Source organism: Molossus molossus, unplaced genomic scaffold (genome assembly GCF_014108415.1).
Source record: "Molossus molossus isolate mMolMol1 unplaced genomic scaffold, mMolMol1.p scaffold_m16_p_1, whole genome shotgun sequence".
NCBI classification, from domain to species: domain Eukaryota; kingdom Metazoa; phylum Chordata; class Mammalia; order Chiroptera; family Molossidae; genus Molossus; species Molossus molossus.
This window is the reverse complement of record NW_023425344.1, coordinates 200,941,637-200,957,230: the sequence shown is the minus strand read 5'-3', so window position 1 is coordinate 200,957,230 and position 15,594 is coordinate 200,941,637. Positions and strand designations below refer to the sequence as shown.

The window sequence follows — 15,594 nt, the reverse complement described above, 5'->3', positions numbered from 1 at the left end:
AATTGTTTATAAAAGTCTTGGGTGTGTCTTTGATGCTGGATCTAGTAATTGACTGTTAGGTTTTAAAGGCTTGGCATTTCCACTGTGAGTCATAATTAATTGTTCATGGACATATCTCATTTATTGATTAATACCTTTTATAGCCCCCCAAAATAACATGCATGACATGAAAAACTTTTAAACTGCACCTGTTTAAATAGATTCTATGTTATCAACTTTTTTTCTAGGTCTTTCATCCAGTTGCTTATCCATTAAGTGTTCATCTGGTGTCTCCTGACTGCTGGCAACTGTGTGCTCACTTTCACACCATCATTTTGTTTAATCCTCACAACCACCCACAAGGCAAGGATTGTCATTCCCTTTTCACAAATGAGGAAAACACAACTCTATGAGGTTAAGTGACTTGCCCAGGGCTATATAGTAAGTGACAGAACCAGGATTTCAACTTCGGACCTTGAACTTCTAGTTGTATCAGATTGGCCTCCTCTCACCTCCTTAGCTTCCCCCTCAGAGTCCCCATGTCCCGCCCCCCCCCCCAACTTTGAAGCAGAGAACACTGAGGAGAATTGTGGTTTGATGGATGGGACACAGAAGAATATTGTTCAGGGTCATTTTTCTTTTTTTATGTATCTGTTTATTTTTTCAACACAGATCATTGAGAACCAGCTAAACAAGGATACTTGGTCTTAGCCCAGACATCTAAAGGCCATGGTCACCTATTACACCCCAGGATTCATAGGGGGCCATTACCACTCCACTCCTAACCTGAATAAGAAGGGGGAATAAAAAAGGAGCACAAATAACTAGGACTTAGTCAGGGGTGACTGGCCCTGTTGAAGAGAGTCCAAGGGAGTGAGAAGGAGAAAATTCTACCAATTAGAATTTGAGTCTGACCTTGAGATAAGAAAAGGAAAAAAAGAAAAGACATCAATTCAAAAAACCCTCTGTTCCCACTAACCTCATGAACTTTAAGATGTTTTACATAATGGCAAATTGGGCTATGAAACTGTATCTTTGGGAAGGAGGCATTTGACATTTGAGGTGGGAAAATAGAAGCACCAACGTTGGCAAACAAAGAGTGGTGGCTTGCCCTGGCTGGTTTGGCTCAGCGGTTAGAGCGTCGGCCTGCAGTCTGGAGAGACCCGGGTTCGGTTCCTGCTAAGGGCACGTACCTTGGTTGCAGTTTGTCCCCAGCCCTGGTTGGGTCGTGTGGGTGGCAACTACTCGATGTGTCCCTTTCACGTCGATGTTTCTCTATCTCTCCCACTCTATCTGAACAAAATATCAAAAAATGTCCTCGGGTGAGAATTAAAAAAAAAAAAAGAGTGGTGGCTTGAATAAATAAAGTGTCTTCTACATACTCTGGAGGAAAAGACACATTTATTTGAGACCCCCTGGTTATGTACCTAAGGTTAAAGAAGGGCAACATAATAACAGATACAGTATGATGGAGAGAAGCCTGAAGTTGGAGCAAGAGGACCCAGGTTCAAATTCCAGCTCTGCCCTATCGCCAATTTTGAAACTATGGGCAAGTCACCAAGAGTCCTGTCTTATTTATGGCAACTGTTGTCTTATCCCTGTCATAGAATTGTTGCCAGAATGAGGAGGTAGGGTCCTCAAAAAATTAAACATAGAATTACCATATGATCTAACAATTCCACTTCTACGTATATACTCCAAAAAACTGAAAGCAAAAACTCAGACAGATATTTGTACTCCCACCCAAATTTATAGCATCTTCATTCAAAATAGCCAAAAGGTGGAAATAATCCAAATGTCCACCAATAGATGAATGAATAAACAAAATATTGTACATACATACAATGTATATTATTCAGCCTGAAAAAGGAATAAAATTCTGATTCAGCAGGTCCTCTTTTTGGTTGCTTTGTTCAACATCATTTCTTTGTCATTGAGGAGAGGAAAAAAATTGATTCCTGGCTGGGGCCATTGTCTGTGTGAAATTTGCTCATTCTCCCTGTGTCTGCCTGTGTTTCCTCCCACATCACAGAGGTGTGCACACTGGGTGAATAGCAAGTCTAACTTGTCCCATCTTTGTGAGTATGGGTGTGTGTGTGAGTGCACCCTGCAATGGACAGGTGTCCTGTCCAGGGTGGGTTCCCACCTTGCACCCTGAGATGCCAGAATAGGCCCTGGCCCTCTGCAATCCCAAACTGGAATAAACAGGTCTGAAAAGACTCATCTACTTGTTTTTATTACTCTTTCTTAAATGTATGTACAGCTCACATTTATTTCAATGTTTACTATTAGAAGTGTTTTGGATCTTTATTTAGAAGTGTATGTGATTAGAAATATGCCATAGGAACTTAACTCTTGTTTATATCAATCATCCTATAGTAAAATTGGTTTCATTATACGTTTTTTTGCATAAAGCTGCAGTTTCCAAGAACCTATCGAGGACATTAAGTGAGGACTTACTGTACCTGCTATAACACTGGTGAACCTTGAAAACATTATGTTCCGTGAAATAAGCTAGACACAAAAGGACAAATATTGCATGACTATACTCATATGAGGTATTTAGAATAGTCTAATTGATAGGGGAAAAAAAGTAACTGGAGTCCTGGCCAGTTTGGTTCAGCAGTTGGAGTGTCGGCCCGCTGTCCAGAGAGACCTGGGTTCGGTTCCCACTAAGGGCAAGTACCTTGGTTGCGGTTTGTCCCCGGCCCCACTTGGGGTTGTGTGGGTGGCAGCCACTCGATGTGTCTCTCTCACATTGATGTTTCTCTCTCTCTCTCTCTTCCTCTCTCTCCCTCCCACTCTATCTGAGCAAAAGTGGAAAAATGTCCTCGGGTTAGGATAAAAAAAAAAGTGACTAGAGGTTACCAGGGGCTGAAGCAAGGAGAATGGGCGTTATTGTTTAATGGACACAGAGTTTTAGTATGGGAGATGAAAAACTTTTGAAGATGCATGGTAGTGATAGTTGCACAACAATGTGGATGTACTTTAAGCCACTGAACTGTGTGCTCAAAAATGGTGAAAAAGATGAATTTTATATTATGTATATTTTACCACTATAAAAAAATAAGTGTTTTTTAAAAATATGTGTTTATTGATTTTTTTAGAAAGAAAGACAGAAACATTGATGTAAGAAATATCCATCAGCTGCCTCCTACATGCCCCCTGCAACCTGGGCATGTGCCCTGACTGGGAATCAAACCTGGATCTCTCAGTCCATGGGACATTGCTCAATCCACTGAGCCACATGGACCAGGCAAAATAATAATAATAATAAATTTTTTAAAAAGAGAGAAGCAGTATGATATAAAGGAAAACATTTTGCAATTTGTAGAGCAATATGAACCACTTAGCTGTGGTAAACTGGTCAGGATGCACTGTTAACATTTCTGTTAGGGCAACCATCAAAATTGGAGCCCTCATCTAGAATGTCTACAGCTGTTTTCTAATCTGTAAAATAGCAAAAAGAGGTAGATACAAACAGGAAACAGCATCCACTAAAAGAGTTGAAAATGTTTCCTCTGGGAAGCAAAAAACAGAAGTGGTGGAAGCTGCTGTTTTCCTAACAGGCACTATAGAATAATTGGATTCTTTAAACTGAGTGCATACCAGGCCCTGGCTGAGTGGATCAGTTGGTTAGAGTGTCATCTGGAAACGCCAAGGTTGCAGGTTCAATCTTCTGTCAGGACACATACAAGAATCAACCCATGGCCCTGGCTGGTTTACTCAGTGGTTAGAGCATCGGCCCATGGACCAGGGAGTCCCAGGTTCGGTTCCGGCCAAGGGCATGTACCTTGGTTGCAGTTCATCCCCGGCCCCATTTGGGGTTGTGTGGGTGACAACCAATCGATGTGTCTCTCTCACATTGATGTTTCTCTCTCTTCCTTCCCCTCTCCCTCCTACTCTATCTGAAGATAAATGCAGAAAAATGTCCTTGGGTGAGGATAAAAAAAAAAAAAAAAGGCACTGTTTCTGCCTGGTTTTCTCTGATGCTGAGATGGCATCCCCGAGGCACAACCTCCTCTCTGAAGACTGTAGGTTTGTTATTAATCATGTGGCATCTTATGAGCTGCACATCAGTGAGGCTTATTTATCTATGGCCTGTTATTACAACCAAGACACGGGAGCACCTCTTTTTGCCGCATTCTTTGAAGACCAAGCTGAGGTGAAGAGGGAACATGCAAAGCAATTCCTAAGATATCTAAGAAAACGGGAGAGTAAAATCTGCCTTCCGGTGATAAAGAGACCTGACATAGATAACTGGGGAACTGGAATACAAGCTCTAGAGTGTGCTCTGGAGTTGGAGAACAAGGTAACCAACCTCCTGCAAAACCTGAAGACCGCCCTGGCAGGTTTGACTCAGCAGTTAGAGTGTCGGTCTGGGGTCCAGAGAGACCCGGGTTCGGTTCCCACTAGGGGCACGTGCCTTGGTTGCAGTTTGTCCGCGGCCCTGATTGGGTCATGAGGGTGGCACTCGATGTGTCCCTTTCACATCAATGTTTCTTTCTCTCTCTCTCTCTCTCTCTCTCTCTCTCTCTCTCTCCCTCCCACTCTATCTGAACGAACAAAAAAAAAACAAAAAAAAACTGAAGACCATGGCTTCTGCCAACAAGGAAATCAATCTCTTACACTTTATGGGAAAGCACCTGGATAAACAGAAGGGGAACACAAACTACCTGGAACAACAGCTTGGATATCATAAGGGATTAGAAAAGCAGGCCCAGGAGGAAGACCCTTTTAAAAAGCCTGCTCAAGTGTCAGGTAAAGAAACAGACGTCTGAAGGCAACAAAGCAAGTCTTCCATTCTAGTAGGTCCCAAAATCAGCTACTTAAGAATCTTAATTGTCTCCATTTGACAGAAGATGGCTTTCCTTCACTAGCGTGTGTACAAATAAACCTGTGCATAAATAAATGGAAGAACAAATCAATATTTTTTCTCTTTCTCTCCCCCTTCCTCTCTCTCTCAAATCAATAAATAAAAATTAAAAAATAACAAAGTGAATATCCATGTTTCACAAAAGTAAACATAAATTTGACCTTACTTAGTAGAGCCCAAATTAGAGGGAAAAGTCAAATATTTCTAATTCATTATTTTTTATTTACTATTGTAAAATTTTTATTATTTTTTAATTATTAGCTGTTCTGATTCATTGGCTTTCATTCCATAATAAATTCAACCAGACCAATGAAAAATGGTTCTGGTTATTGTCAGGAAGAGGTCACTGAAGAACTGAGCACCCTGTGTTCTTCCTCTCTGCTTGCCAGGCACACAGCAAAGGGAGCATCCTGCCCCAGGATTCTTGGTGTGTCCCCATTAGTAAATGAATCAACTGACCTTCCTGTTTATTAATCAGTCTCTCAAAAGTCTGGAGCTGGGCCCTGGCCAGTTTGGCTCAGCGGTTAGAGCATCGGCCTGCAGTCCAGAGATACCCGGGTTCAGTTCCCGCTAAGGGCACGTACCTTGATTGCAGTTTGTCCCTGGCCCTGGTTGGGTTGTGCGGATGGCAGCTGCTCGATGTGTCCCTTTCACATCGTTGATGTTTCTCTCTCTCTCTCTCTTCCCTTCTCTCCCTCCCACTCTATATGAACAGAAAATGAAAAAATGTCCTCAGGTGAAGATAAAAAAAAAGTATGGAGCTGGGACTTGGACTTGGATTCTCCAGAGCTTGGTTCCCACAAGTGAGCTTGCAGATGGAGTCTGACAACCTCTGAAAATAGGAGCAGTCCCAGGATCCCAGGAACCTGACAAATTGCTCTTTGACTCTCTTCCTGAAACTGCCTGGAGGACTTGGCCCTTTAATTATAACACGTAGAGTGAAAATTAACTGACAAACTATGTATATAGAGATTAGTATATACCAACAATAAAAATGAACTTTCGCAGTAAGTTGGCATAATGTCTAAGCAACATTTCACAGGCTATATAACTCAATATGCCTGTTAGGTTTTTTATTTTATTTTTATTTTTTTAAGTATGTTTTTATTGATTTTTTTTTAGAGAGAGACAGGAAGGGAGAGAGAGAGAGAAAAAAACATCCATCAGCTGCCTCCTACTGGGGATCAAGCCCACACCGGGTCATGTGCTCTGACCTGGAATCAAACGAGGACCTCTCAGTCCATGGGACAATGTTCAAGCCACTGAGCCACACCAGCTGGGCCCTGTTAAGTTTTGTAAACAGCTCTATTGAAATGTAACTCCGATGCCATTGCAATACACCATTTTAAATGTACAGTTCAGCCCTGGCCAGTTTGGCTCAGCAGTTAGAGCGTCGGCCTGCGGTCCAGAGAGACTTGGGTTCGGTTCCTGCTAGGGGTGCGTTTCTCAGTTGCAGTTTGTCCCCTGCCCTGGTTGGTCGTGCAGGTGGCAGCCACTCGTTGTGTCCCTTTCACGTCGATGTTTCTCTCTCTCTCTTTCTTCCTCTCTCTCCCTCCCACTCAACTTTAACAAAAAATGGAAAATGTCCTCGGGTGAAGATAAAAAAAAAAAATATGTACAGTTCAGCCTAGCCCGTGTGGCTCAGTAGTTGAGCCTCAACTCATGCACCAAGGTTTGATTCCTGGTCAGGATACATGCCCTGGTTGTGGGCTCGATCCCCAGTGGGGGGTATGCAGGAAGTGGCCAATCAATGTTATTTCTCACTGATGTTTCTATCTCTCTTTCCCTTTCTTTCTCTCTAAAACCAATAAAGAAAACAAATTTTTAAAAAATTAAGTGTATAGTTCAATGCTTTTTGATATATTACATTATTAATTTTTGACAATTGTGGTAAAATATAAGTTGCTATTTTAACCATTTTTAAGGGTACAGTTCAGTGGCATTGACATCACAATATTATTTCATTTAATCCCCACAAAGACATTTTTTCACAGATGAGAAAATTGAAGTTGAGCAAGGTTAACAAATTTACTCATCGTTATTCAACTAGAAAGCAGCCAGGCAAATCTAAATCTACCAATCCTAAAAGCGGAGTGTTTCCTGGCATGTTGTGTTGCTGTCTACAGGGGCAGAGAAGTTCTTGGGAGGTAAGCTATCTAGAGTAGCCAAGGAAGATGGGCTTTCTGATGCCTACAGGAGCCAGGAAACTGCAGCGTATGTGTCAGCCCCTTGTGCCTCTTCTCTTGCCTTCCCTACTTGACTCTGAACCACAGTCACTTGTGCTCTCATCTGTGCCCCATCACCTGCTCCCCCGAGGACATGAATAGGCCACTCTCCTCCTCCTCCTGGCCAAACTTTGTGAAAGAAAGACTCACAGCTTTCTCTGCCTCTTCACTTCTTGTTAGTTCTCCACCCACCGAGATGCTGTTTCATCACTCCTCTGATACTGCTCCCCTATCCCACCAGCGTCACTACAGGGCCTCCATGACCAAGCTCAATGAATACCTCTCTTGGCAGTTGTGCTGGCTTTTCCCACGGCTCCATTAGCATCACACTGATTCTTCCAACTATGACCACTCCTCTACCACCTTCACTTTGCCCTTCCCTTAAATGCCAGGTTTCTTCTGAGTTCAGTCCTAAGCCCTCTTTCCACTGACCTGGCCTGCCATGAACAGCCCCTCCATCCCCCTTGTATTCAGAACTGTCCATGTGCAATCACTGCCAAATCGACATCTCCCACCAGGCCAGACCTCTCACCTGAGCTCCAGCCTCAACTCCTGCCTGGCCACCCTCCCTGCTCATCACACAGGTGCCTCCAGTGAACCATGTCTGACTTGGAACTCAGCATCCTCCCCAACTCCAAACTCACTCCTCTCTCCTGTGCTTGTCTTAGTAACAGCCATCACCCCACCACCACCAGAGGCAGAAACCTAGGGTGATTCCCCAAAATGTGAACTCTACCAGGTCAGAGATTTTTTTCTTTTTCTTTTTTTAATCCTCACCCGAGCATATTTTTCTACTTATCATCAGATAGAGTGGGAGGGAGGGAGAGAGAGGGAAAAAGAGGGAGAAAGAGAGAGAAACATCAACGTGAGAGAGACACATTGACTTACTGCCTCCCTCATGATTGCATGACCCGACCAGGGCTGGTGACTGCAACCGAGGTACCTGCACTTGACTAGAATTGAACCCGTGACTCATTGGCCCGTGCTCTAACCACTAAGCAAACTGGCCAGGGCAGAGTTTTTTTTTATCCTACAATCCAAGCACCTTGAACTGTGTCTGGCTATAGAAGGTGCTCACTAAGCATTTGCTGCATGAATGCGTGCCCTCTTCCTATATACTCAAACCATCCCCAAGACCTGTCCATTCTGCCTCCTAAAACATTCTGTCATATACTTCCACTTTCCCCAACAGCTCTGCTGCTACCCTAGTGTAATCCCCCATCTCTTGCCTAGACAAGTGCAACAACCTTCTCACTGGTCTCTCTGCTTCTGATATCTCATTTAAAACCTATTCCCTAGACCCCAGCCCGCGGATTCTTTCAAAAACCCCAATATGATCTGGCCCTTGTCTGCTTAAAATCCTTTAGAGAGCCTCTGTTACCATCAGGACAAATTTCCTGGCACTGAGGGGTCAAAGAATGTTTTTCTTAATAAATGATTGCCTTTTCTCTGTAGCAGAGGGCCAGAGCCCTTGGCCCACCCAGTCCAAAACTTTCTTTCTGAGGGATGGTGTTGAGTTCTCTAACAGAAACCTCCACCAGCTCTCTGCAGAGATGCTGGCCTATGTGAGGGCCATCTTGGCCTCCTCCAACTGACTATGGAGTCCATTCAGGTAGCGTGACTTGGGAGTTGCTCCCAACAGTCTACAGAGCTGGGAGAAAGAAAGGAGGGGGAGAGAGCTACCAGGGAGAATCACCCTCATCCTTGTCTGAGACCTTAATCCTGAGTCTGCACCCTGATCTGCCAGTGGTGGCCCTGAGGGTCTCCTCAGGGCTTGGTAGGAGAGGATCCTAGGCTGCCAGCAAGGGACAGAGGCCTTTGTCAGGGTAAGCTCTGGGGAGAAACACCTAGCTTGCTCCCTCCACTGAAGGAAAAGATTCCTGGCTTCACTTGCCTTAATGAGCTTGGGGGTTGGTAACTTAGAGCCTGAGGAGTGAGCCTGGAGTAATGGGGACTAGGGGTACAGTGACATCTGAGACCAGGCAGGGAAAAGGAAGTCCCTGGGGTGTTCAGGCTGCAAGGGGCTTCTTCTGGAATGCTTTGAACTCAGACTGCAAGAACCCTTAAAAAAATGTTCAGAACCCAGGCTCTGAGGATGTCCTAGTGAAGTGACTGAACTAAGCTGTGGGAACTTTTTGGGAAATGCACTAAATCCAGGCTACAAAGGCTCTCCAGGGAATCATGAATTCAGTCAAAGGGGTGTCTTGGGAAATGTACTGACTCTCTGACTGTGAGAGTGTCCAGGGGAGGCTACTGGACTCAGGTCCAATAGGATGTCTGTAGGGACTGCACTGAACTCAAGTCACGGGGGCTTCTTGGAGGAATCAATAAACCCAGCTTAAGGGCGCTTCTCAGGAGTTCACCGAACTCACACTGCAGACCTGGAACTTGGCCTGCATATTCAGAGTCCATTCAGCTTCACTCTGCCACACAAACCCAGAGTTACAGGACCTACAGACAGGCATGGCCTCTCTTCTCTTCTCTTCTCTTTTCTTCTCTTCTCTTCTCTTCTCTTCTCTTCTCTTCTCTTCTCTTCTCTTCTCTTCTCTTCTCTTCTCTTCTCTTCTCTTCTCTTCTCTACACACACACACACCTCATCAGACCCCTCTCCTGATTCTTCCACATTATTTTCCTGACCTCTAAACACAGGAGTGCTCAGGGTTCAGCCCTCTCCTCTTCTTGTTTACACTCACTCCCTAGGGGATCCCATCCAGTCTTATGACATTAAATACCCCTGCTCTCTGACAACTCTCAACTTGACCTCTCCAACTCCAACCTGCTCCATCAGTTCCAAGCTCATTCATACTCAATGGCCTGCTTGACACATCCATCTGGTTGGCTGACAGGCATCTCAAACTCAACATCTCCAAAACTATACTTCTAAACTTTCCTCCCAAATGCCTTCCTCCCACAGTCTTCTCCATCTTAATAAACGGCAACTGTATTCTCTGTTTCCCATGTCTAAAAGGAGTTATCCGTGATCCTTTCTTTCTCACTCTATATCAGCAAATTCTGTTGACTCTAGATGTAAAATATATTCAGGATCCAACCACAGATAACTATCTCCACTCTTTCTCCCTGGTCCAAGCCATCCTCAGCTCTCCCTGGGTTACTGCTCTAGCCTCCTGGTTATCAACATAGATTTCCTTGCTTCTATTTTGTCCCTTCTAATCTATTCACAATGCTAGCCAGAATGGTCTTTCAAAAATGTCAGTCAGATTGGGTCATTCATGTGTTCAAAACCTGCCAACGGTCCTTCTCTCAGAGTAAAAGCCAAAGTTCTTACCATGAGTGTTCCACATGTTTCTTCCCCCTCCCTCTCTTTCCTCATCTCCTATCACTCTCTCCCATGTTCACTCCACTCCAACTATCCTTGCTTTCCTGCTGCTTTTTGAATATGTCGCGGCTGCTCCATCTCGGGATCTACGTTTGTACTTGCTCTTCCCTTGACCTGCAGGGCTGCTCTCAGTTCACACAAGGCTCACTCCCCAGCATCGTCTGGTCTCTACTCAAATGGTACCTCACCAGAGGGATGTCCCTGGCCACCTGTATAAAAGGCAATGTCCTCCTAGGCACCCCACCCTTTTATCCAGCTTTAAATTTTCTCCATAGCTCTTATCACCATCTTATGTGCTATAGATTTATTTGCTTATTTATTCATTTTCTCCCCATACTAGATTAGCCTCCACAAACATAAAGACTTTGTCTTGTTCAACGCTGTATCCCCAGGTCCTACAACATGCCTGGAAAATAGTAGGTGTTCCAAAAATAGTTGTTAAATGTATGAATAAATGAATGAGTGCTGGGAACCAATTACATATTTGTTGAATTGAATGAAACTGGATCCCACCCTGGCCCTTTGTGGGTCTCATGGACCTATATCTTCCTCTAAAAAGGAAATTTTCTAAATCAGTTACCAAGACTGTTAGATGGGAAAATCGATACTTAGTCTAAAGGAGGGAGTTTAGGATTTCTAGAACAGTATAGGTAATTTCTAGTCTGGAAACAAATATCACTTTGAGTATTTAAAACGGAGAGATGTTAATAAAGAGAACTAGTTACATAAGCGATGAAAGAACAAAAAACAAACAAACAAAAAAAGCCCCACTGGGGAACATGATGCAACTCAGAGATTAGCAGCAGCAGAAAGCCACTTCCACCCCTAGGTCAGCAGATCACTGGCAGGAGGTTGCCAGAGTGCAGAAACCAAGGACACCCAAAGACGCTAGAACAACAGAGGAAAAGTAGAGATGCAGCCAGGGTGTGCATGCTGAGGAGAAATAGCCTGGCCTCTCCCCAGTCTCCTTCCAGTGCCTTCCATTAGCCAAAAATGCAGGAAGCCAGCTGGTCTGGAGGCCTGGGAAACAGAGCATGCAGGGGTCACCTCCTGTAGTACAGACCAGAGAGGGGAAAATAGAGGAATGGCATGGAGGGCAAATGTCACAGGCCCAGGACAGACACAGAAGTGCTCAGTGGTTTCAGCAGATAGAGGAGGAGAAGGAGAGACATGGTGGAGAGGCAGGGGCAGCAGCAGGGCCTATGAGTATGTGGCAAGGAGGAAAAAAATCAGACCCAAATTGTACTTTCAGTTTGAACTAAATCTCCCCGATGCATGTACCTTCCCGATGCACACACCGTACATAATTTGTATCACTTGCTTCCAGTCTCTCAATTCGAGGAGCTGCTTTAAAAAGAGGAGCCTGTGACTCTAAGCTGGGCTTCCAAGCATGCTTCTGCCCTTCTCTTTCAGCTCTGCTGTTGGACACCAGTCCTGGGCACTGCCTTTAAGAGCCGTTTATCATGTAACAGGAACCAGATTCCTATTGTCCATGGGACTCTGATGGCACTCAGAGTATCCACTATAACTGTGGCAGTGAAGGATGGCAGAACACACCCCACGTGCAAATGGTGCCTTTGACTTGGCAAAAACACCCTTCAATTCTTCATTACACTGGAAAGACTCACCTACAGAAGGGGGAAAGGGCTTGTTCAGGCTCAGTGCTGGGATCAATGAGTACATTTCTGAGGAAGAAGGCTTAAGTTAAGGAAGAGGTTTTGACCACAAGAGCTGTCAGCAATGGAACTGGCTGTCTTTTAAAGGAGTGAGGTACCTGTTCCAAGACATACTCTAGCAAAGATCTATCAAACATGTTGTGGAGGGGTAGCCTGCAATGTAAACTGGACTGAGTGTCTTCTCCATTGCCTCTAACTCTCTTCAACTCTGAATTCTGTGGGTGACCAACCAGCTCCCTTCATTCTGACCCTCTGCTCTCAACACATCCTTCTGCAGGCCAAGCCCATGCCTAAGTTCCACGACCCCGGCAAGGGAGCATCTAAGGGGAGGGGAGGCCTGTACTGCTCACTCAATGGGCCTTTCCCTTCCTGCTTAGCTTTCAGTTGAGGAAACTGGCCTTTGGAGGGTGTGGTAGACAGAATAATGCCCCCCCCCCACAACTGATGTCCACATCCTAACACCTGAACCTATGAGGATGTTACCTTACATGGCAAAAGGGATCTTGCAGGTATGATTAAGTTAAGGATCTTGAAATAGGAAGATTACCTTAATTATCCAGGTGGGCCTAAAGTAAGCAAGGGTTAGAGAAAAAGGAGATGTGACTACAAAAACAAGTTTGGAGTGATGTGCTTTAAAGATGGAGGAAGGGGCCATGAGCCAAAGAATGTAGGTGGCCTCTAGAAGCTAAGGTGCCTCTTAGCTTCTAGAGGCCACCTACATTCTTTGGAAAGGCTAAGAAATGGATTCTCCTCAGAACCTCTGGAAAGAAGGCAGCCCTGCTGACACCCTTGATTTTCGCTCCATGAGACCCATTTCAGGCTCCTGACCTCCAGAACTGTAAGATAATAAATTATTGTTTTAAGCCATGAAATTGTGGTAATTTATTATCAAAATAGGAAGCTAATACAGAGGACTTATGACCAAGTCTCAGGACAACGTGCACACAGCCTAGTAGTCCGTAGAAAACCTATTTCCCATCAGGAGGGAATGAACATGGTAGTTTAAAGCATGGACTTTAGAAGAAAATAAACTTGGATTCAAATCCCAGCTCTGCCACACTACACAATATCTCAGAGCCCCATTTCCTCATCCATAAGATGGGATTATTAACACCCACCTTGCCCAAGGCGGCTGTGAAGGTGAAATAAAATGGGCAGGCATAGTACCTGGAATGCAGGAAGGGCTTGCTAAGTCGTAGCGTAGTAATTCGTACACCTGCCACCATCTCTGCCATCACTACTACTACTGTTACTGTCACTACTGTTCCTGCTAATACTACACTATTGCCGCTGCCGCTGCTGCTGCTACTGCTACTGCTACCAACAAGGGCAGTATCCATGGCTGAAGAGCAGAGCATGTGCCACAAGAACGATTATTAACAACAGCAGCAGCAATGAGGGAGAATGGGATTAGAGAGGGTCAGAGGGTGGAAGTCACACCTTCAAACCGTTATTTGAGACTGACTTCAGAATCCGAAGCCTGGTGTGAAGGCTCTTGAGGCTGAGGAAGATAACATCTGCATCAGCCCACCCCAGATATGTGCTGGAGTGTCTCCTGACCTGGAGACCTTGACTTAGAATCACCTTCTGTCTGTGTTTTTTCTGGCCTGGTGCCCTCAGTCCAGGAGTTAGGGGAATGCTGGAGGAATGCAGAGACATGACAGGGCCCAGAATTCAATCCCAGTCCTCTGCTCTGGGAGACAAACCAGGACACCGAATCCAATTGCACATTTATTTTTTTACATTATTTTCCAGTTGAGAAAAGTCAGACAGCAAAACAATGTGTGGATAAGGTATAAATTCCTCCTCATTATCTCTGTGGTTCTCTTCCAGGGCCCTGCTATTGTTTAGGGACCCTCCCTGCTTTTTTTTCTTTGAATGTACAGAAAGGCACCAGGGGCTTCCCTAAGACACTGGGTCTTGATAAGCAACTCACTGTGATAATGTATTGTAGATATTTTTAGTACTCAACACCACCATATATGATGGTTAAAAATATTCCTCTGGAGTCAGATAAAATCTGGCCTCACAACCTGGCTTGGCTACTTTTTAGCTGTGTGGCCTTTCACAAGTTTCTTATCTTTTCTGAGCTTCAATTGTCTTATCTTTAAAATTGTTGTAATAGCAGATATCTTCTAAAGTTTTTGTAAGGAGAAATGAGAGGATCTATTTTTGTAATCAGCATTTTGCCTGAAATTTAGCAATTACTGAGGAGCTATTGATTATTGTTGTTGTTAGTATCATTGTCTTGTAATTATGATTTTTGGAAAAAGCTTTGACTCAGGACCAGAGGCAGCCACAAATCTAGGTACCAACTTGGCTTTACTTCTTTATGTTGTTGCAGCAGCCTGAGACTGCATGCTTGGCAAGGACTGGGAGGTCAGGCAGCTGAGGATCTCCCAGGTAGGCTCAGCTAAGCACAGCTACAACAGACAAGGAAGAGATGTTGACATGTTGCAGATGTGCTCTACAGCTGTTGTAGTGAGCATTGGTGCTGTCTCTCTTACTAAACCATACAAAAAAAAAAAAAATCATTGCTAGGAAGTTGGCTTCCAACTTCATGTATCTTGGGACAAAAGGGTCAAATTAATTGACATGCTAATTCAGTTATGACTAATGAAAACATACCTGAGAAATCATGACATTTCAAGTTTATGTCCAATGCTGAAAAGCATATTTCCTCAGAGTACAAACAGGATATAGAGAGTGAGTCTAATGACATTTGGCAAGGGATTTAAATCCACACCCCTGGAGCAACAACATTTGATAGAATGCAGTGAAACAAACATTCTCCTTCATTGCTGGTGGCCATAAAATCACTATTCTCTTTGGGAGTCTAATTTGGCTGTTGGTGTCAGAGTGTTTATTTCCTTAGGCTGGGTAATTTCATCTCTGAGAATCTATCCTTAAGAAATAATCCAAAAATTTAGAAAGTTGTTTGCATATGTTTGTTTATTGCCTCATTGTGTGCGAGAGTGGAAAGAGGGAAACATCCTAAATGTTAACCTAAAGACCTAACAATAGGGGATTGGTTGAATGAATGACAGCATATCTATCTGGTGGAATAGTATGCAGCCATTGCTCTTGAATATCATAAAGACCATGCAACAGCACAGGAAAAGACTTCTGGTATATATCAGGTAAAAATGCCAGACACATGCCCTGACCGGTTTTGCTCAGTGGTTAGAGCATCAGCCTATGAACCAGAGTCCCAGGTTTGGTTCCCACTAAGGGCGCGTACCTCGGTTGCAGTTTGTCCCCACCCCAGTTGGGGTCGTGTGGGTTGCAACCACTCAATGTGTCTCTCTCACATTGATGTTTCTCTCTCTCTCTTCCTCCCTCTCTCCCTTCTGCTCTATCTGAAGATAGATGCAAAAATGTCCTCAGATGAGGATAAAAATAAGTAAATACATTAAAAAAAATGTGAGAAGCCCAGGCTGATTTGGCTCAGAGGTTGGAGTGTCGGCCCGCAGACCAAAGAGTCCCGGGTTCAATTCCCGC

The 15,594-nt window shown here is 44.2% G+C and overlaps 1 protein-coding gene across 1 annotated transcript; it reads left to right on the top strand.

The window, feature by feature from the left end:
* Positions 1 to 3,976: 3,976 nt before the first annotated feature.
* Positions 3,977 to 4,760, top strand: LOC118623216 (ferritin, heavy subunit-like). The gene is made up of 2 exons (XM_036250739.1): positions 3,977 to 4,321; positions 4,572 to 4,760. Exons 1-2 carry the CDS (start codon positions 3,977 to 3,979, stop codon positions 4,758 to 4,760), a joined length of 534 nt encoding a protein of 177 aa, XP_036106632.1.
* The last annotated feature ends 10,834 nt before the right edge of the window (positions 4,761 to 15,594 follow it).